This window comes from Haliotis rubra, unplaced genomic scaffold (genome assembly GCF_003918875.1).
Source record: "Haliotis rubra isolate DU_JTF1 unplaced genomic scaffold, ASM391887v1 Scf470, whole genome shotgun sequence".
Classification (NCBI taxonomy): domain Eukaryota; kingdom Metazoa; phylum Mollusca; class Gastropoda; order Lepetellida; family Haliotidae; genus Haliotis; species Haliotis rubra.
Window position 1 is genome coordinate 302,125 of NW_025767158.1, and position 22,953 is coordinate 325,077.

At 38.8% G+C, this 22,953-nt stretch overlaps 1 protein-coding gene across 1 annotated transcript; it reads right to left on the reverse strand.

The window, feature by feature from the left end:
- Positions 1-80: 80 nt before the first annotated feature.
- LOC124290680 (eukaryotic translation initiation factor 3 subunit G-like) lies at positions 81-22,892 on the reverse strand. The gene is made up of 9 exons (XM_046727477.1): positions 22,836-22,892; positions 22,686-22,729; positions 21,585-21,682; positions 18,050-18,109; positions 13,598-13,702; positions 13,045-13,348; positions 11,387-11,520; positions 1,397-1,503; positions 81-181 (listed from the first exon to the last, which is right to left on the reverse strand). Exons 1-9 carry the CDS (start codon positions 22,853-22,855, stop codon positions 163-165), a joined length of 891 nt encoding a protein of 296 aa, XP_046583433.1. The 5' UTR covers positions 22,856-22,892; the 3' UTR covers positions 81-162.
- Between the last annotated feature and the right edge of the window lie 61 nt (positions 22,893-22,953).

The following is a 22,953-nucleotide window of genomic DNA, read 5'->3' on the forward strand; positions in this document are numbered from 1 at the left end:
AATTAAATGTTAACCAGAAATCAGTCCCAAAAAGAATTTGGTATAAACCCAACAAACGGTAAAGAGACACAAAACCAACATGATTTCCTAACTGTTTATTCCCTTCAGAATTACACATTTGGATGGTAGCCATCCTATTCACCACGAGTCTTGGCCGTTCTCTTAAGTTGTACCAGATGGCCTGAAACACAAGGAGAAACAGCATTACTACCATCAAATATCAGCTTTGCCATGAATTCTACTGCAGCCATCATGCCAGTGGTAAAGTGTCCTAGCAGTACTGCATATCAATGTAACTGTCATGACGATATTAGTGGTGAAGTGTCCTAGCAGTACTGCATATCAATGTAACTGTCGTGAAGTGTCCTAGCAGTACTGCATATCAATGTAACTGTCATGACGATATTAGTGGTGAAGTGTCCTAGCAGTACTGCATATCAATGTAACTGTCATGACGATACTAGTGGTGAAGTGTCCTAGCAGTACTGCATATCAATGTAACTGTCATGACGATACTAGTGGTGAAGTGTCCTAGCAGTACTGCATATCAATGTAACTGTCATGACGATACTAGTGGTGAAGTGTCCTAGCAGTACTGCATATCAATGTAACTGTCATGACGATACTAGTGGTGAAGTGTCCTAGCAGTACTGCATATCAATGTAACTGTCATGACGATACTAGTGGTGAAGTGTCCTAACAATACTGCATTTTAATGCAACCGATACTCGGCAAATACCATGACTAGGAATTGTAAGGCTCCTATTATGGAAATTTTGGGTCTTAATACAAAAGAGAAAAAGCATTACAACCATCATCAAATAACACAAATACAATCTTTGACATGATAACAACTGTTATGGCAGAAATCCTGATAATGCTGATTGCAAGGGAAGGTGAGGTGAGGTGAGGTAAAATTGGGTTGAACGTCGTACTTGAGAATATTTCGCTCATATGACGACATGCATGCGTGTGTATGGGTATGTGCGGCTGCTTGTACTAGCCCAGACGGAAGCTGGTTTTATAGTGCTAGCCCACTGAGATACCATGCCACAGTGAAGCATGAATACCCCACTCAGACACATTATACTGACTCCGAGCCGACCAGTCCTTGTTGTACCCATTAATGCCGAGCGCGAGTCAGGGACAAACAAGTACCATATTTTTACGTCTTTTGGTATGACGCGGCCGGGGATCGAACCCGCGACCTTCCGCTCTCCGGGGAGGACACTCTAACCACTTCACCACGGAGGCGGTCTCATTGCAAGGGAAGGGAACATGGGACTTTTTAAATGTCTATTGGCACATCAACCACAGGATCGACCCACTGACCCTCAGTTCTACAGGCAAAACAATACAGCAATCACAACCCAAAGGTGGTTCTTAAACAACTCACTTGGCCCATTCTACATTCAGTATAAGATGATCGTAGCCAAATCCAGACACTCCAGCGATGGCACGTGCAGCATCTTCGCGTCGATGGAAATTGATGAAAGCAAATCCCTGGAATACACACAAGTTGAACATCAATTACAACATTAAAACCAAAGTTTATATATGATCAACAAGCAGTTTTCATTCAAGTAACTTGTCAATTGCGAACATTTGCTGCATTGCAACAACAAAGCAACCGAACACTATCATACCATTCTAGCAGTCTGAAAAATATGTAAATGTCAAATGTGTGAGCGAGTGAGTGAGTGAGTGAGTGAGTGAGAGCGCGAGATGGGAACACCAGAAATGTATCCATGTGAAAATTGAACCTGTGCCTTCAACATAGGCAGGTGTGGAAATAACTTTAAAATTGCTAGTGTACTCCGGTACAGTGGCACATGTAAAATCACTTGCCCTGATAATTTTACCACTATACCGGCCGTTTTCTTGTTGATTTTTTAAATAAACAACATAATTAATATTGGAAAGTCAACTGGACACCGGTACAGTGTGATATACAAATTTGCTTGCCTAACAGAAAAAAACACTGGACTCGGGCGTCGGGCAATGGGTTATTTCCACCCCTGATAAGGATATATGCGTCAGCCTCAGGGCGACCTGACCAAATCATATGAAATCTATGAATCCTTAGAAACGATTCCTGTACAACTTGGGAGGAGGGAGTTTCACTACTGTTATCATGGGCGGATCTAGGAATTTTGAAAGGGGGGATTCAGGGGATTTGAATCCCCTGAAACCCACTTTGGCTCTGCCAATGCAAAAAAAAATCTTCAATGTGGTCTAAAGTCATTTTCAAAAGGGGGTTCAAACCCCCTGGAAACCACACACACACACCCCCACACACACACCCACGCCAATGGTTATTGAGGCTTAGCAATGTACCCATGGCATGAAACAGCCTGATCAACACTGACTGGGATTAACATGGGATTGATTTGACCTCCAATGATTATGAGATCAATCACTGTCTAGGACTATGTCCCTTGCCCTGGAGGTTCACCTAATGAGTCAGATTGCTACACTTCTGTGGGTATTTCACATGGGTTCAATCATCACAATACGAACATGGAAGTTTGGCACTTTTGCGGATTCCATAAAGTTCAGTGTAGCCTTGTAGTTTAAATCTGTACCAGAGCAACAGTGACCCAGCAGTAACTGGGTACCTGGCAGGATTAGAGTGAGTGAGTTAAAGTTGTACATCACATCGGCAATATTTCAGCCATATCATGGCGATAAAAATATACTAAGAATATATATATATATAGATATATACATATATAAGAAGTTTCTGAAATAATCACATGACACGGATCTTCTCCAACATGTTTCACTTTTATCTTCGGGGGGGGAGAAGTGATTACAGTTAAACGGATTATGTTATGATGTCACAATGCAACTATACAAATGTTGTGACGCGGCGTTGCCATGACGTCACATTGGCGGCTTTAAATTGACAGTACTAGTAGCACAATGAAAACAAGTATAATTCAGACACAATGCGTTACCTATTTAACGATGGACACAATTCTTTAATGAAAAAGTTTTCTTTAGCTTTACGCTGCATGTATACTTTTTAAAATGCTGTCAGTGAAGGACAGAATAACAACTCAATCATCACAGATTATAACTAAAACTAGTTTAAGATAATTTTAAAATGCTAAATCATTTTTCCAACAACACAATATAAAATCAGGCTATCAGGCCAGCAATCAAAGTTAGGCAAGGCAGGATTAGATGGTGATGTGACCCCATAATGCAGCTTGCGCTGTGAGCACCCCAGAGAGTTGAAAATGGGATTCTAGTGCTATCTGATCCATTCACCAGGGAAATCATGTGTGATGCAGATTTTGAGCTTTACAAATAGGTACATTGTTGCTGTCATTATTCAAGAATTCCCTAGAATTTGGACGTGCATATCTTTGTTTTGTTCACTAGGATGGGTCATGGAAAGGAATTAAAACTCTTTGATACCCAAGATTCAGTGAGGGAGTGAGTGAGTGAGTATGTTTTTACGCAACTTGTGGTAATATTTCAGCAATATCACAGCTTGGGGGTGGGGGTGGGGTGGGGAGAGAAGAGGAGGAGAGGAGAGAAACCACCAGAAATGGGCTTCATACATTGTACCCATGTGGGGAATCGAACCCGGGTCTTCAGTGTGACAGCGGACACTTTAACCATCAGGCTACCCCACAGCCCCCTCATGATTCAGGGTGGAAATGATCAGAAACATCAGTTATGTATTTATTCATGAATGCAAGTGGGTACCCAGGAGTGTAGTGTTTACTCAGGAGTGTAGAAGCTGTCCGTCACTGTGTACATTATTTTGAAAATACAATAACGTGAATTCCTGGAACTATTTTGAATATCGTGAATTCCATAAGAGGTATGGCATGTCATGTGGCTGGGATTAACATGACCTCTTGTCCATGGAAAGCTGTACATCATGTAAACTTTACATCCAAACATCCTGGAACTATTTTGAATATCATGTCCTTGTCACCAGGCATTTGAGTTGACAACCACTCAGTGTCCATTTGCAGTCACCTTAGAAGAATGTTCCCATGGCATGAAACAGCCTGATCAACACTGACTTGGCTGGGATTAACATGGGATTGATTTTACCTCCAATGATTATGAGATCAATCACTGTCTAGGACTATGTCCCTTGCCCTGGAGGTTCACCTAATGAGTCAGATTGCTACACTTCTGTGGGTATTTCACATGGGTTCAATCATCACATAACGAACATGGAAGTTTTGGCACTTTTGCAGATTCCATAAAGTTCAGTGTAGCCTTGTAGTCTAAATCTGTACCAGAGCTACAGTGACCCAGCAGGAACTGGGTACCTGGCAGGATTAGAGTGAGTGAGTTAAGTAGTACATCACATCGGCAATATTTCAGCCATATAGTGGCGATAAAAATATACTGAGAATATATATATAGATATATAGATATATACATATATGAGAAGAAGTTCCTAAAATAATCACACCACGACGGATCTTCTCCAACATGTTTCACTTTCATCTTCAGGGAGAAGTGATTACAGTTAAATGGATTTTGTTATGGCGTCACTTTGTCATGGCGTCCACAATGCAACTGTATACAAATGTTGTGGCCTTGGCGTTGCCATGGCGTCACATTGGCTTTTAATTTGACAGTACTAGTAGCACAATGAAAAACAAGTATAATTCAGACACATTGCGTTACCTATTTAACGATGGACACAATTCTTTAATGAAAAAGTTTTCTTTAGCTTTACGCTGCATGTATACTTTTTAAAATGCTGTCAGTGAAGGACAGTATAACAACTCAATCATCACAGATTATTATTAAAACTAGTTTAAGATCATTTTAAAATGCTAAATCATTTTTCAACAACACAATATAAAATCAGGCTATAAGATCACCAGCAAACAAAGTTAGGCAAGGCAGGATTAGATGGTGATGTGACCCCATAATGCAGCTTGCGCTGTGAGCACCCCAGAGAGTTGAAAATGGGATTTTAGTGCTGTCTGATCCATTCACCAGGGAAATCATGTGTGATGCAGATTTTGAGCTTTACAAATAGGTACATTGTTGCTGTCATTATTCAAGAATTCCCTAGAATTTGGATGTGCATATCTTTGTTTTGTTCACCAGGATGGGTCATGGAAAGGAGTTAAAACTCTCTGATATCAAGATTCAGTGAGTGAGTAAGTATGGTTTTAAGAAACTTTTGGTAATATTCCAGCAATATTATGGCAGGGGACACCAGAAATGGGCTTCACACATTGTACCCAAGTGGGGAATCGAACCCGGGTCTTCAGTGTGACAGCGGACAATTTAACCATCAGGCTACCCCACAGCCCCCTCATGATCCTGTGTGGAAATGATCAGAAACATCACTTATGTATTTATTCATGAATGCAAGTGAGTTCAATGGGGTTTACCTAGGAGTGTAGATGCTGCCTGTCACTGTTTACATTATTTTGAAAATACAATAACGTGAATACCTAAAGAGGTATCTTCCTGTGGAGACCTCTTGTCCATGGAAAGCTGTACATCATGTAAACTTTACATCCAAACATCCTGGAACTATTTTGAATATCATGTCCTTGTCACCAGGCATTTGAGTTGACAACCACTCAGTGTCCATTTGCAGTCACCTTAGAAGAATGTTCCCATGGCATGAAACAGCCTGATCAACACTGACTTGGCTGGGATTAACATGGGATTGATTTTACCTCCAATGATTATGAGATCAATCACTGTCTAGGACTATGTCCCTTGCCCTGGAGGTTCAGCTTCTTGTGTGTGGAGCATCTCCAACACAATAGTCATACAACCAAATCTAAGTGGCAGTCTTCTCACATGAATGAAACACTGTAATACTGATTGCCTTATGGATGAAATATACTAGTAAACAAACATTACTTCAGTTCTGTATTTCCAGCGTGAAGCTGTCCCCAGCCTACTTAAATATTTTGATATGCACACAACATGGTTTCAGAATTAATATATTATTCTTGCTTCAAAGTAAATTCAAAGGTTTAGTCAGCAAGATTCATGTCCTAAATCACTTATATAGACCACAAAATTGTTTTTGGTTTTTAATGCTGCACTCACTAATATTCCAGCTATATGACAGCAGTCGGGTCTGGACCAGACAATCCAGTGATCTACAGAATGATCATTGATCCACACAACTAGGATACAATGACATGTGTAAACTAAGTCAGCGAAAGTTACAGTGATATCAACTTGTACATGTTCCCATGGCATGAAACAGCCTGATCAACACTGACTTGGCTGGGATTAACATGGGATTGATTTGACCTCCAATGATTATGAGATCAATCACTGTCTAGGACTATGTCCCTTGCCCTGGAGGTTCACCTAATGAGTCAGATTGCTACACTTCTGTGGGTATTTCACATGGGTTCAATCATCACATAACGAACATGGAAGTTTTGGCACTTTTGCGGATTCCATTAAGTTCAGTGTAGCCTTGTAGTCTAAATCTGTACCAGAGCTACAGTGACCCAGCAGGAACTGGGTACCTGGCAGGATTAGAGTGAGTGAGTTAAGTAGTACATCACATCGGCAATATTTCAGCCATATAGTGGCGATAAAAATATACTGAGAATATATATATAGATATATAGATATATACATATATGAGAAGAAGTTCCTAAAATAATCACACGACACGGATCTTCTCCAACATGTTTCACTTTCATCTTCAGGGAGAAGTGATTACAGTTAAACGGATTTTGTTATGACGTCACTTTGTCATGACGTCACAATGCAACTGTATACAAATGTTGTGACGCGGCGTTGCCATGACGTCACATTGGCGGCTTTAATTTGACAGTACTAGTAGCACAATGAAAACAAGTATAATTCAGACACATTGCGTTACCTATTTAACGATGGACACAATTCTTTAATGAAAAAGTTTTCTTTAGCTTTACGCTGCATGTATACTTTTTTAAAATGCTGTCAGTGAAGGACAGTATAACAACTCAATCATCACAGATTATTATTAAAACTAGTTTAAGATCATTTTAAAATGCTAAATCATTTTTCAACAACACAATATAAAATCAGGCTATAAGATCACCAGCAAACAAAGTTAGGCAAGGCAGGATTAGATGGTGATGTGACCCCATAATGCAGCTTGCGCTGTGAGCACCCCAGAGAGTTGAAAATGGGATTTTAGTGCTGTCTGATCCATTCACCAGGGAAATCATGTGTGATGCAGATTTTGAGCTTTACAAATAGGTACATTGTTGCTGTCATTATTCAAGAATTCCCTAGAATTTGGATGTGCATATCTTTGTTTTGTTCGCCAGGATGGGTCATGGAAAGGAGTTAAAACTCTCTGATATCAAGATTCAGTGAGTGAGTAAGTATGGTTTTATGCAACTTTTGGTAATATTCCAGCAATATTATGGCAGGGGACACCAGAAATGGGCTTCACACATTGTACCCAAGTGGGGAATCGAACCCGGGGTCTTCAGTGTGACAGCGGACAATTTAACCATCAGGCTACCCCACAGCCCCCTCATGATCCTGTGTGGAAATGATCAGAAACATCACTTATGTATTTATCCATGAATGCAAGTGAGTTCAATGGGGTTTACCTAGGAGTGTAGATGCTGCCTGTCACTGTTTACATTATTTTGAAAATACAATAACGTGAATACCTAAAGAGGTATCTTCCTGTGGACGACCTCTTGTCCATGGAAAGCTGTACATCATGTAAACTTTACATCCAAACATCCTGGAACTATTTTGAATATCATGTCCTTGTCACCAGGCATTTGAGTTGACAACCACTCAGTGTCCATTTGCAGTCACCTTAGAAGAATGTTCCCATGGCATGAAACAGCCTGATCAACACTGACTTGGCTGGGATTAACATGGGATTGATTTTACCTCCAATGATTATGAGATCAATCACTGTCTAGGACTATGTCCCTTGCCCTGGAGGTTCAGCTTCTTGTGTGTGGAGCATCTCCAACACAATAGTCATACAACCAAATCTAAGTGGCAGTCTTCTCACATGAATGAAACACTGTAATACTGATTGCCTTATGGATGAAATATACTAGTAAACAAACATTACTTCAGTTCTGTATTTCCAGCGTGAAGCTGTCCCCAGCCTACTTAAATATTTTGATATGCACACAACATGGTTTCAGAATTAATATATTATTCTTGCTTCAAAGTAAATTCAAAGGTTTAGTCAGCAAGATTCATGTCCTAAATCACTTATATAGACCACAAAATTGTTTTTGGTTTTTAATGCTGCACTCACTAATATTCCAGCTATATGACAGCAGTCGGGTCTGGACCAGACAATCCAGTGATCTACAGAATGATCATTGATCCACACAACTAGGATACAATGACATGTGTAAACTAAGTCAGCGAAAGTTACAGTGATATCAACTTGTACATGTTCCCATGGCATGAAACAGCCTGATCAACACTGACTTGGCTGGGATTAACATGGGATTGATTTGACCTCCAATGATTATGAGATCAATCACTGTCTAGGACTATGTCCCTTGCCCTGGAGGTTCACCTAATGAGTCAGATTGCTACACTTCTGTGGGTATTTCACATGGGTTCAATCATCACATAACGAACATGGAAGTTTTGGCACTTTTGCGGATTCCATTAAGTTCAGTGTAGCCTTGTAGTCTAAATCTGTACCAGAGCTACAGTGACCCAGCAGGAACTGGGTACCTGGCAGGATTAGAGTGAGTGAGTTAAGTAGTACATCACATCGGCAATATTTCAGCCATATAGTGGCGATAAAAATATACTGAGAATATATATATAGATATATAGATATATACATATATGAGAAGAAGTTTCTAAAATAATCACACGACACGGATCTTCTCCAACATGTTTCACTTTCATCTTCAGGGAGAAGTGATTACAGTTAAACGGATTTTGTTATGACGTCACTTTGTCATGACGTCACAATGCAACTGTATACAAATGTTGTGACGCGGCGTTGCCATGACGTCACATTGGCGGCTTTAATTTGACAGTACTAGTAGCACAATGAAAACAAGTATAATTCAGACACATTGCGTTACCTATTTAACGATGGACACAATTCTTTAATGAAAAAGTTTTCTTTAGCTTTACGCTGCATGTATACTTTTTAAAATGCTGTCAGTGAAGGACAGTATAACAACTCAATCATCACAGATTATTATTAAAACTAGTTTAAGATCATTTTAAAATGCTAAATCATTTTCAACAACACAATATAAAAATCAGGCTATAAGATCACCAGCAAACAAAGTTAGGCAAGGCAGGATTAGATGGTGATGTGACCCCATAATGCAGCTTGCGCTGTGAGCACCCCAGAGAGTTGAAAATGGGATTTTAGTGCTGTCTGATCCATTCACCAGGGAAATCATGTGTGATGCAGATTTTGAGCTTTACAAATAGGTACATTGTTGCTGTCATTATTCAAGAATTCCCTAGAATTTGGATGTGTATATCTTTGTTTTGTTCACCAGGATGGGTCATGGAAAGGAGTTAAAACTCTCTGATATCAAGATTCAGTGAGTGAGTAAGTATGGTTTTATGCAACTTTTGGTAATATTCCAGCAATATTATGGCAGGAGACACCAGAAATGGGCTTCACACATTGTACCCAAGTGGGGAATCGAACCCGGGTCTTCAGTGTGACAGCGGACAATTTAACCATCAGGCTACCCCACAGCCCCCTCATGATCCAGTGTGGAAATGATCAGAAACATCACTTATGTATTTATCCATGAATGCAAGTGGGTTCAATTGGGTTTACCTAGGAGTGTAGATGCTGCCTGTCACTGTTTACATTATTTTGAAAATACAATAACGTGAATACCATAAGAGGTATCTTCCTGTGGACGACCTCTTGTCCATGGAAAGCTGTACATCATGTAAACTTTACATCCAAACATCCTGGAACTATTTTGAATATCATGTCCTTGTCACCAGGCATTTGAGTTGACAACCACTCAGTGTCCATTTGCAGTCACCTTAGAAGAATGTACCCATGGCATGAAACAGCCTGATCAACACTGACTTGGCTGGGATTAACATGGGATTGATTTTACCTCCAATGATTATGAGATCAATCACTGTCTAGGACTATGTCCCTTGCCCTGGAGGTTCAGCTTCTTGTGTGTGGAGCATCTCCAACACAATAGTCATACAACCAAATCTAAGTGGCAGTTTTCTCAAATGAATGAAAAACTGTAACATTGATTGCTTTATGGATGAAATATACTAGTAAACAAACATTACTTCAGTTCTGTATTTCCAGCGTGAAGCTGTCCCCAGCCTACTTAAATATTTTGATATGCACACAACTTGGTTTCAGAATTAATATATTATTCTTGCTTCAAAGTAATTCAAAGGTTTAGTCATCAAGATTCATGTCCTAAATCACTTATATAGACCACAAAATTGTTTTTGGTTTTTAATGCCGCACTCAGTAATATTCCAACTATATGACAGCAGTCGGGTCTGGACCAGACAATCCAGTGATCTACAGAATGATCATCGATCCACACAACTAGGATACAATGACATGAGTAAACTAAGTCAGCGAAAGTTACAGTGATATCAACTTGTACATGTTCCCATTGCATGAAACAGCCTGATCAACACTGACTTGGCTGGGATTAACATGGGATTGATTTTACCTCCAATGATTATGAGATCAATCACTGTCTAGGACTATGTCCCTTGCCCTGGAGGTTCAGCTTCTTGTGTGTGGAGCATCTCCAACACAATAGTCATACAACCAAATCTAAGTGGCAGTTTTCTCAAATGAATGAAAAACTGTAACATTGATTGCTTTATGGATGAAATATACTAGTAAACAAACATTACTTCAGTTCTGTATTTCCAGCGTGGAGCCGTCCCCAGCATACTTAAATATTTTGATATTTTGTATCAAAGTAAATACAAATGTTTGTCCATGAAGAGTCATGTCCTAAATAACTTATATAGACCACAAAATTGTTTTTGGTTTTTAATGCCGCACTTAATAATATTCCAGCTATATGACAGCAGTGGGGTCTGGACCAGACAATCCAGTGATCTACAGAATGATCATCGATCCACACAACTAGGATACAATGACATGAGTAAACTAAGTCAGCGAAAGTTACAGTGATATCAACTTCTACATGTTCCCATGGCATGAAACAGCCTGATCAATACTGACTTGGCTGGGATTAACATGGGATTGATTTTACCTCCAATGATTATGAGATCAATCACTGTCTAGGACTATGTCCCTTGCCCTGGAGGTTCAGTTTGGTTTAATTCAAAACTCAGCAGACCATGTCATCACTGATGCTGCCATCATCATGGTTACAGAAAATCTCAGCATGACAGAGATAAGAAATGCCAAATTTACCTTAGATTGTCCTGTGTTCTTGTCTTTTGCCAAATAGATCCTTGAAATGGGTCCGAAGGGTCTGAACAGCTCCTGTAGATCCGACTCCCTGGTGTCCTCAGACAGGTTGGTCACACGGATAGTGGCAGCCTCATCTGCAACAGGTCATAGTTTAATTTAGTCAGTAAGTGAGTTTGGTTTCACGCCGGACTTAGCAATATTCCAACAATATCAAAGGAGTGGACAACAGAAATTGGCTTCACATATTGTGCATACAAGGAGAATCGAACCGAGGTCCCATTTCACAAAGCTATCGTAACTCTACGACTGTTGTACGTCCTATCCTGTAACATAGACTTATGACAGTCGTAGTGCTACGATAGCTTTGTGAAACGGCCCTGGGTCTTTGCCGTGACAAGAGACTGACTGACTGACTGAGTTTGGTTTTACGCCGCTTTTAGCAATATTCCAGCAATATCACGGCGGGGGACACCAGAAATGGGCTTCACACATTGTGCCCACGTAGGGAATCGAACCCGGGTCTTCGGCGTGACGAGCCAACGCTTTCACCACTAGGCTACCCCACCGCCCCCGTGACAAGAGAAGGCTTTAACCTTTAAGTTAGGAAGGAGGAAGGAGGGTTTGGTATATATAGTCTGAGCACAACACATCACATCAGCCTGTCTTGATTCAAATCTGGGAAATGGAAAAGATGGTGAAATTATCTTGATTATTTGCATTTTGACAGTCCTTATTAGTGGCTATTATTTGACACAACTCAACGACAGTGCCGGTATAATGCACCAGCCTGTAGATAATGGGGGATGGCACATTCAAACAACTGATAGCACAAGCAATGGCCTCCACTCACACATAATGACATGTATCAGTCAGATCACACATTTGAATCTTTTGGCATCACATTTAAGTCCAACAAGGACAAATGTGGGGCGATCTCCACTTGGTCCAAAACAATAACCAGTGAAACATATTCTGACCTGCATTCCCCACTGGGTCACTAAATCAAAAAAGCCTATTCTGTCCATTGGGTCCATTACAACAAGCATGAGGAACCCACGATCCAGTTGTCCCAGAATTTCCATTGACTCACTAAAACCAGATGTGGTACTGAGGACCTGGTTTGTTATACTTGACATGTCTGTCCCAAATGATCGCTGGGTTGGAGTGAGTGAGTTTAGTTTTATGCCGTTTTTAAGCAATATTCCCGCAATATCCCGGCGGGGAACACCAGAAATGGGCTCCACACATTTTACCCATGTAGGGAATCAAACCTGGGTCTTTGGCGTGACGAGCGAACCCTTTAACCACTGAGCTACCCCACTGCCCCTTTGTTCAATACAGACCCAAGAAGATCCGGGGTGGAATAGGTCTTCAGCAACCCATGTGCTTGCCATAAAAGGCGACTATGCTTGTCGTAAGAGGCGACTAACGGGATCTGGTGGTCAGTTTCACTGACTTGGTTGACACATGCCATCGGTTCCCAATTGCGACGATCGATGCTCATGCTGTTGATCACTGGATTGTCTGGTCCAGATTCGATTATTTACAGACCGCCGCCATATAGCTGGGATATTGCTGAGTGCGGCGTAAAACTAAACTCACTCACTTTGTTCAATACAAGCATTGTTCACGAGGACCTCTACAGTTCGGACACTGACCTTTCCTCTGCGTGGACATCGACTCTCCTCTACCCTTGGATGCTCCTTCTCTCAGACTTGGGGGTACGTACTTCCCAGCAGTCTTGGCAATGGCACTGGGTCCGGCGGCAGCAGCGGTCGGATTTGCCCCAGCAGCTGCATCACCTGGTGGCTTCCCATCCTCGGCCAACTTCTCCTGCAGCGGTGCCAATGTGTCCTTGTACGGACACCGAGTTGTCCAATGGTCACCTTTACAGATACGACATTGAACAATCTTCTGTGTCTTCAACTTGTTGAGCGGGTCTTCCTCCTCTGGGGCCTGGTTCTGGAGCAACAATGGATGGATGGATGGACATTCTGGGACACACACTCACGTGAGGCTGCGAACTTGGGTCTTTAATGTGATGAGCAAGCGCTTTAATCACTAGGCTAACACAAATGGGCATCCCAACCAAAATACTGGTGATCTGACACTTAAGTTTTTGTTAATATTTAATCTTGATGGAAAATTGAATCAATATTCTACAATCTTATTGTTCTTAATCTGTGTTATTGTGAACATGATCTGACTTACATCTTTGTTCTGCACAAACTGCATGACAATCTCTTCAGATATGATGGTGTTGGAAGAGTTGGGACCTGGGGGGTCTCTCTCTGCAGCACCGAACTTCCTCCATGTCTGAAACATGCCAATATTTAACAATTTTCCTGCATTATCACGGCAGGGACACCACACACTGTAACCTGTGGGGAATCAAACACGAGTCTTCAGCATGGTGCAAGAAGTTTTAACATTCTACATCGCACTCTGAGTGAGTGAGTGAGTGAGTTTACTCCACTTCTGGCAATATTCCAGCAATATTCCAGTAATATCACAGCAGAGGACATCTGAAATGGGCTTCACACATTGTGCCCATGTCGGGAATCGAATCTGGGTGTTCGGCGTGACGAGCAAACACTTTAACCGCTAGGCTACACCACCGCCCCTTGCATTCTGAACATGAATACCCCGCTCTGACTAAGTTTATTGACTGACCCACGAAAGGTCAGACAGGCTAAGGACAAGCACACATTACAACACCTTTTGGCCTGACATGGCAGAAACTTTATCCACCAGGCCACAAAGAATATCACGAAGTCTCAAAATTGTAGGAGTTCAAACGGCAATGATGCAAATGTGTTTGACCACAACCTCTACGATGACCTCAGCCTGACTGACATGCCAACTACATTCAGGCTCAAAATAAACTTAAATCAGATTTTCCAAGACAGGTAAAATTAAGAATGGAATTGTGATGTTTCCTCTAGGACGTATTTCACCTTAGTTTTAGTGAGTGACTTTGGTTTAACGTCATTTTTAGCAATATTCCAGCAATATCAAGGCAGGGGACACCTGAATACTGTAACTGCACTGAGGATGAACTAGGTGATATTGAAGATTCTAAACTACAACTTAATATAAGCGACACTTTGTTCTTAGAAACATTTTTAATGAAAGTGAGGGGGAAAACAATATCATTCTCTTCCTACTTAAAAAAAATCAAAACTGAAAAAAGCAAAAATTTAGAAGGAAACATTTTGGCAATGGAAGAAGAAATCAGAGAAAATTTCCAAACCATATGTGAAACTAAACTTTCTGAACTATCCAAATGTAAATTAGAGTTTGAAAAATTAAAAGAAGATGAAATAAGAGGTATACAGATAAGAAATAGAATTCAGTGGTACGAGGAAGGAGAAAAACCAACCAACTATTTCTGTCATCTCGAAAATAGAAATTATACCAGTAAGCTTATGAATAGTGTTCTCAATGACAAAGGGGAAGTAATATCAGATGGTAAGGCTATATTAAATGAACAAAGGCAATTTTATGAAAATCTATACTCATCAGGTGGTAAAATAACAGATAAATATATTAATATATTTGATGATATTATTACACCCAAACTGCACACTGTACAGGCTGAAAATCTTGAGGGTGATATTACTATAGATGAAATAACAGGAGCCGTTAAATCAATGAAAAATAACAAAAGCCCAGGAGTAGATGGTTTCCCAATAGAATTGTTTTAATTTTTCTGGAAAGATCTTCATATTTGGGTTTGTAGATATATATCAGAAGCATTCAGGCAAAATATGTTAAGTCCAACAATAAACAGAGGCGTCATCACATGTATCCCAAAAGCTAACAAAAATAGACAGTTGTTAAAAACTGGCTCAATTTCCCTACTGAATTCTTTGTATAAAATACTCAGCACATGTATAGCCAATAGAATTAAAACAACATTGAATACTCTTATTCATGAAACTCAGACAGGTTTTATACCTGGAAGGTGTATTAGCGAGAACATTAGATTATTATACGACATTATGTTTGAAGCAAAGTACAAGATAAAAGGGACTCTTGTTGCTTATTGACTTTGAAAAAGCTTTTGACACTGTCTCTAAAGAATTTATAATTTTAACAATTGGAAAGTTTGGCTTTGGACCCAATATGGAAAAATGGATCAAAATATTAACCAATAATGCTACATCATGTGTTAAACAGAATGGTCATTTATCACAATTTTTGACAATGAAAGGGCTGTAGACAAGGGGACCCAGTCTCTCCCTATATATTCATCTTAGTGGCTGAAATTTTAGGAATAATGATCCGTAACAACGCTGCAATAAAAGGAATTACATTGAATAACACTGAACATAAAATTGGACAGTATGCAGATGATACTGAATTATTTCTCGATGGTGAAAGAAAGTTTAAGGGCAGCAACTGACACTCTCAATAATTTCTACAAAATGTCTGGTTTAAGAATAAATATAGATAAAAGCGAAAAGCAGTGTGGATAGGCTCAATGGCAGGTAGTAGCATGATTTTATGCCAGGATCTTAAGCTTGATTGGCATAATGGGGACTTTGATATTCTAGGAATAAGACTTAATCCTAATTTAAATAACCTTTGGGTAATTAATACAAGAAAAAGACTAGAAATTATTAATAGAACTCTAGGGGTTGGAGGAAAAGAAAGTTGACATTAATAGGAAAATAACTGTTATTAAAACTTTAGCACTTTCATCATTGGTGCATATATTCACCTCACTCCCAAATCCTCCAAAGGAATTCATTGACAAATTAAACAATATATTTTATAAATTCATCTGGAATGATAAGCGGGATAAGATAAAGCGAATCGACACTTATTAGAAAATATGAAGAGGGGGGACTCAGAATGGTTAATGTACAGGTATTCATAAACTCTTTAAAACTGTCAGTTTTACATAAATATCTTCAAAATAATAGCAGTTCTAGCCCTAATATCTTTCCATTTAAAGATATATTTCTGCTTGGAGCCAATATTGAAAACTATGTCAGTATTATGAATCCCTATTGGAAAGATGTATTGGCTGCATGGGGAATATTCTATAAAACACATCAAACTGATTTTACAGATATTGATCAAATCTTATCTCAACCCCTTTGGTTCAATCACCAATTCCAAAATAGTAATTTCATTATAAGACATTGGCATCTCAAAGGTATTCACTCTATAAGAGACTTGTGTAATGATCAAGGTATTTTGCCATTTAGTGAACTTAAGAAAACTTACAAAATTAAAGGCACAATTCTTGACTATTACCAGGTTCTTTCAAATATACCCCAAAAATGGAAAGAAACTATAAGAAAGAATTTATTGATTGTTCATAATCATTATCTTAACACATGACTGATAGATTTACTTTCAGCACCAAAGAGATCCAAATATTTCTATGACAAACTTATAACTACTGAAAACCTACCATCAACATGTGAAAAATGGCAAAATATCTTTGATATTGCAATTCCATGGCAAGATATTTTTAGAAAATATAGAAGATGTACAAAAGATACCAAATTGATTGACTTCCAGTTTAAATTTATCCACAATATTGTCTACACAAAAAAAGAATTATTGAGAATGAAATTAGTAGATGATGAACTTTGCTCATTTTGTAATTTAATGTCAGAAAATTTGATACATGTTTATTGGGAATGTGAATGTGTGAAAACGTTCTGGCTGAAAGTGAAAGAATATATTGAAGATAAATCATCAGAAAATTTTACCCTGACAAAATATAGTCTTAATTGGCGGATACAATAACGATCTTATGAATCACATACTTCTTGCCAGTAAAAAATATATCCATATATCAAGTATTAAAAAAAATAAATTATCACTGGATACATTTGTAAAAATATTGAGTGATATCTTCAAGACAGAAAAGTTTATTGCCAGTAAGAATCAAAACATATTACAATTTGACAGAAAATGGTCATCTCTACTGCACACATTCCCAGCCTAATGAAGATCCCAATATGTGTTATGCCAACCCATATGAATTTCTCTCCTACGGTGTACAAGTGTTGTTGCATCATGTGCTTTGTATACATGTATCTACTGATTTTGAATGAATAATAAAAAAAAAAAAAAAAAAAAAAAGGCAGGGGACACCAGAAATGGGCTTCACACATTGTACCCATGAGGGGAATCGAACCCGGGTCTTCGGCATGACGATCACCTTTGTTTTAGAACTCAAGGTGACAACTTTCAATCAGACAATGCTACACATTTGGTTGTAGTTTAACACCCCACTGAGCATTATCCCAGCTATATAGTCTGTAAATAATCAGTTCTGAACTAGACAATAAAGTCATTGACATTATGGTCGTCGATCCAAACAAGGAAATGCTATCAACCACGTCACAGAGCCTAAGCTCCCTATATGTTGCAATAATTCCTGGGAATACCATCTTTTAAAAAAGACTGACTGACTGACTGAGTTTGGTTTTACGCCGCTTTTAGCAATATTCCAGCAACATCACGGCGGGGGACACCAGAAATGGGCTTCACACATTGTACCCATGTGGGGATTCGAACCCGGGTCTTCGGCGTGGCGAGCCAACGCTTTTACCACTAGGCTACCCCACCGCCCCTTTTAAGATAGATGAAGAACTATGACAAGAAGCAATTGGCTAGCCCTGTTGAACACCATACCTTCCTTCGGGCAATAGACTTGGACACTTTCCTTGTCTCAATGCTGTAGGTCTTCACCACCTGTAAAAAATGACAGATCATAATACTCTAGAAATGTTAAGGATCACCTAATTCTTTCCGGACATATCAATGACTATAATACTGATAACATGGTAAGTCTGTAATTCTTATAGCAGTATACATTAGCAATGCTGTGTGAGTTCGGTTTGCAGTGACAGACACAAATACTAGTCCATTTGTCAGTTTCAAGACTGAGATGTCAGTTTTAAGCCTGAGAGACCAATTTTGTAAAAATATTCAGTTATTTTACTGTCAGTTTCTTGTCCAAAATGAGCTACAGAGTTGTTGGAGTGTCCCCCTCTGTTGGTTATAATACTAAATATACAGTGGAAGCTCTCAAAACCGGCAGCCCTCCAATCTGGCATGCTCTCAATAGCGGCACTAGAATTTGGTCCCAGCAGAAGCTAGTTATTTTATAATCATTTACATGAGCTCTAATCCAGCGTCAGTCTATTCCGTATTCTGGCACAACATAAACCACCCAGTTGACTGTTTATACAGTAATTTACGCTCTCTAAACCGGCATCTGGTAACTCGGCTCTCTTGTTGATAGGCTGATCGTGTATTAAGGCATCAGATGGTTGGCTGGCACGTTGGAAGACACGATATCACATCAAACAGTTCAAAGTGAGCAACGAAAGTGCCAGTGTAGATCAGAGTGATGTTGACAAGTTTAAGTCCCGCCTCTCGACTTTGATTGATGGATATGCGCCTGAAGATGTCTTTAACTGTGATGAGGCTGGTTCATTCTCAGGTTGAAAAGGGAAAAGTTCTCAAAACCGTCACGCCCTCTATACCGGAATTTTTTGCCAGTGCCAACGAATGCTGGTTTAGAGGGATTCCACTGTATATCACTGTGCAACAGCTTGAAGTAGGAGTAAGTAGTTTTACGCCACTTTTAACAATATTCAAACAACATCCAGGTGCCACACTAGAAACGGGCATCACACACTGCTCCCATGTGGGTGACTTAATGAGGAGCTATGAGTCTGCCATGATGAGTTAACACCTCAAGTTATTACCAGGCTTAAGCTTTAAATGATAGGACCGCCTCTGTGGTGTAGTGGTTAGAGCATCCGCCCGAGAGAGTGGAAGGTCGCAGGGTTCGATCCCCGACCGCGTCATACCAAAAGACGTTAAAATATGGTACTTGTTGGTTCCTGCCTGGCGCTCGGCATTAATGGGTACAACAAGGACTGGTCGGCTCGGAGTCAGTATAATGTGTCTGAGTGGGGTATTCATGCTTCACTGCGGCATGGTATCTCAGTGGGCTAGCACGATAAAACCAGCTTCCGTCTGGGCTAGTACAAGCAGCCGCACCTACACATACACACGCACGCACGTCGTCATATGAGCGAAACATTCTCCAGCACGACGTTAAACCCAATTTCACCTCACCTTTAAATGATAAGAATGCCAGAAGTGAAGGTGTTAGGTGTTTATTAATGCCATGTATGCTACGGAACACGACACATTTACTGATTTAGGCTACATCCTTGCACTAATGATGAACAAAAATTGGAAGTGGTTCACTGTGCAACTATGAAAGGGTCATCTTGGCATGTTACAAGTCATAACTTGTGTACCCAGTTGTTTACGCATTACTTTTAAATTGTAGAAATATAGCCTTCAAGTTCAACCTGACATTATTACAATTAAAGTTACTTTAGCACAGAACAGTTATTACTTAAAACTCTGAACATTGCTAAAATACCCTCATTCCTAGAATGATGCTTTAACATGTCTACACATACCAATTACCATATGAGTCATTCTCAAAATTCCGTGCATATTTATGTTATATGTTTGTTTCCGACAAACTTAAGTCAAAATCAGTAATTTGTTTAAGGTAACCAAATTATCTCAGTTAATTCTACACTTCACAGTAACAAACTTGGCCAAAAAATATTTTTATATTTTAATCCCCCAAAACCACCCAATTTTACTCAATTTTCATGTGTCACAACTCCAGTGGTCAATGTGCAATTTGATTTTTTTGGTCTTTTTCATGTTTTTCAAAAGAAATTATTTAACATATCATAATTAAAGATGTTACAGCTACATGCTTGGCGTGGTTTGGACATTTTTGTATGGAAAGTTATTCTGTAAAAAAAAGGTCAAACTTTGTCGCAAGGTTTGACGTCACTACCGTAACATCAACCCAAAATTTGCAATAATGATTACTCCCTGTGCTGTCGTCTAATTCTACTTCATGTTTGCAAGCAATGGCAGCGAGGAAACATGGCTGTGTTACACTGACACAAAAAAAATCATTTTTCTGAATTTTATCACAAAAAATGTGTGTACAAAATATCTGAGATTTTTGCATGTCCTAACTGTTACGGTGGTTACCGCTGAAACCAGTTAATTTTGTGAAGCCAAACAATGCCAAGTACCTTAGACAGTAGGGGAAATCATTTGAAACCATGTGCTGAGTAAACTTTGGGGAGGAGTTATTGTTTTAAAACTGATATTGTTAGTGGCTGTCACTACTGTTCAGTCACTGCCATATCATGGGTTTTGTTACGATAAGGACAGATTTTGTGACGGCAGTGACATTTTCCTAGTTCAATGTTGTTTGTATCTAAATTTTCAATTCAAAGATATCAAATGTTTTTGAATCATTATGTACATTATGTACCGTCACAATGTCACTGCCGTGACATGCAGTCTTTACCTGTTTTTTACATGACAGGGACAACCATAAGTAAATCTTTTGCCTATTACATATTCTTCAAACATTCTAAAATATCTGAATGACAAATTTAATCAAATTATCTTTTAAAGTAAACATACAAAACTGGCTATTAATCAAAATGTCACTACCGTTACAATTAATGCCAATGTCCATGCCATAACATTATCATTTTCCTTATTTAATTAAAATTGATTTATCTGTTTATGTTTGGAATTTGTAGTGCAAACATGTTTGGTAGTAGAGCTTCAAGTCAGCATAATATATTTCATATTCTCATTTTGAATTTTTGGCTACATATTACTTAATATTTGCTTATCAGAAAAGAAATTACTTGTTTGGCTTGTTGGCCCCTTTTCAGCAATAAATATAAAATTTAAAAAACTCATTAGCCATATTATGTTGTAAAACTAAATGTTTTAATATATATCTACATTAAGGGAATATCATCTTTGGATTTTTTTCTTTTCAAAATGACGTTACAAATTTCGTAACAGTAGTGACGCAATTTCGTGAAATTTCTAATAAAAAGGTAAAATATGAAAAATTAAATGTAGTTAAGCTTGCATAATTTATGTTTTGCATATTCAGAATACTATGAATGTAATCAACAACATTTCAAGGTAAAACAAGAAAACAAAATTTACAATTTTTGCGTACATGAAATATGCACGAATTTTGAGAATGACTCATATACATTTTACCTTTCAAACACGTAGAAGTTCAACTGACAAATCAAACACAAGAGTTCAAATCAACATGACCAACAACTGCCCTTACCTTAACAAGTTTGTCATCATCATTGTACTTGTACTCTGTTATCTTCTTCAGTCCATTCTTCTCATCATAGTCCTCATGTGATGGGGGTAAACCCCCAGCTGTTGCAAGAGGGAAGCAGTGAAAATTTAGAAGTAATCTTTTCACTTATAAATGGCCTAAATTATCATACAGGTGAGAGTAAGGTTAGTTTATCATAAAAACTCAAATATTTGATCCTCTTACACAAAAGTACTTCAGCATTTTCCCTTTTATCATGCATACATGATACAATAATTGAAACAATGGCACAATGACACTGATGTGTTTTTATTTTTTATCAAATAGCATATCTGAAAACAATCGAGACAAGGCTACACAAAGAGTCTTATTATTGAGTGAATAGGAGACAGTTTTTTTATTCTAACATCAGCTAAACGTAAGTTTGACACATGAGCTATTTCTAAATTAATGGTTTTTCTATAAAAACGCTTATTTGTCACTATCAGATACATACTAAACCAATTCAATGTATCCGAATTAAGAGCTTATAGGGAGAGAGTTCCGGTAAGAGATCCTACACCAAAGTGTTTGCTCATCACAAAAGCCGGTGTCTGTGTACGCAAGTGTGTGTGTCTACAGTGGCAGTCTTGTGCGTGTAAGGAACTCTAGAAAGAGTTCCTACCAATCCCCTAACCCTAAACCTAACTTAAATTTTGGACTTTTAGTCATTTTGTGAGTTCGGTAAGATCTCCTCCCGTTCCCCCATCCCAAATAATATTTATAAATATACTAAAATTATTAACAACACTTAAGACAACAATCACTAGAGAACTCACAAAATGACTAAAAGTCCAAAATTTAAGTTAGGGCTAGGTTTAGGGTTGGGGGAACGGAAGGAACTCTTTCCCAATATTGCCAATGCACAGCAAAGACTTGGGTCCCAAGACTTGTTGTCTACCCACAACCAAGCCTATTACCAACATATGACCACTTCTCATCATGTATGTATTTACTAGGTATGTACAGTTTGTCTTCTAATGCATCTTGGGCAAAAAAATCTCGTGGTCCTGATGGTGTTTTTGCCAGGCCCAAAGAGCCATATGGCATAAGAGAATAACTTACTATCATCGCCTGCTTCAACCTGCTCAGCCCAGCTGTAGGATTTGCTGAAAACATGTAAAACAGGTTAAAAACATCATAATAAATCAAAATACGTTGACAAAACGTTGCAAATAAAAACATAATATCCCAACTTCGTTTCTAATAACTCACCTATCTTCTAAAGACGGCATGGCGATTTCCGGAAGTGCGCGCAAGAGTGATGTTATATAAAGCTAGGAATTTGTGACTTAAACGATATTAGATCTAAAACAAATAAATAATAGCAACT

Excerpts from the sequence above, each read along its gene's own strand:
- LOC124290680 (XM_046727477.1), bottom strand. The coding sequence starts at position 22,855 with ATGCCGTCTTTAGAAGATAG. Across the intron at positions 11,521-13,044 it reads GATGTCCACGCAGAGGAAAG|ATGAGGCTGCCACTATCCGT; the intron begins GTCAGTGTCCGA and ends GACCTGTTGCAG. Across the intron at positions 1,504-11,386 it reads AGAACACAGGACAATCTAAG|GGATTTGCTTTCATCAATTT; the intron begins GTAAATTTGGCA and ends TGTGTATTCCAG.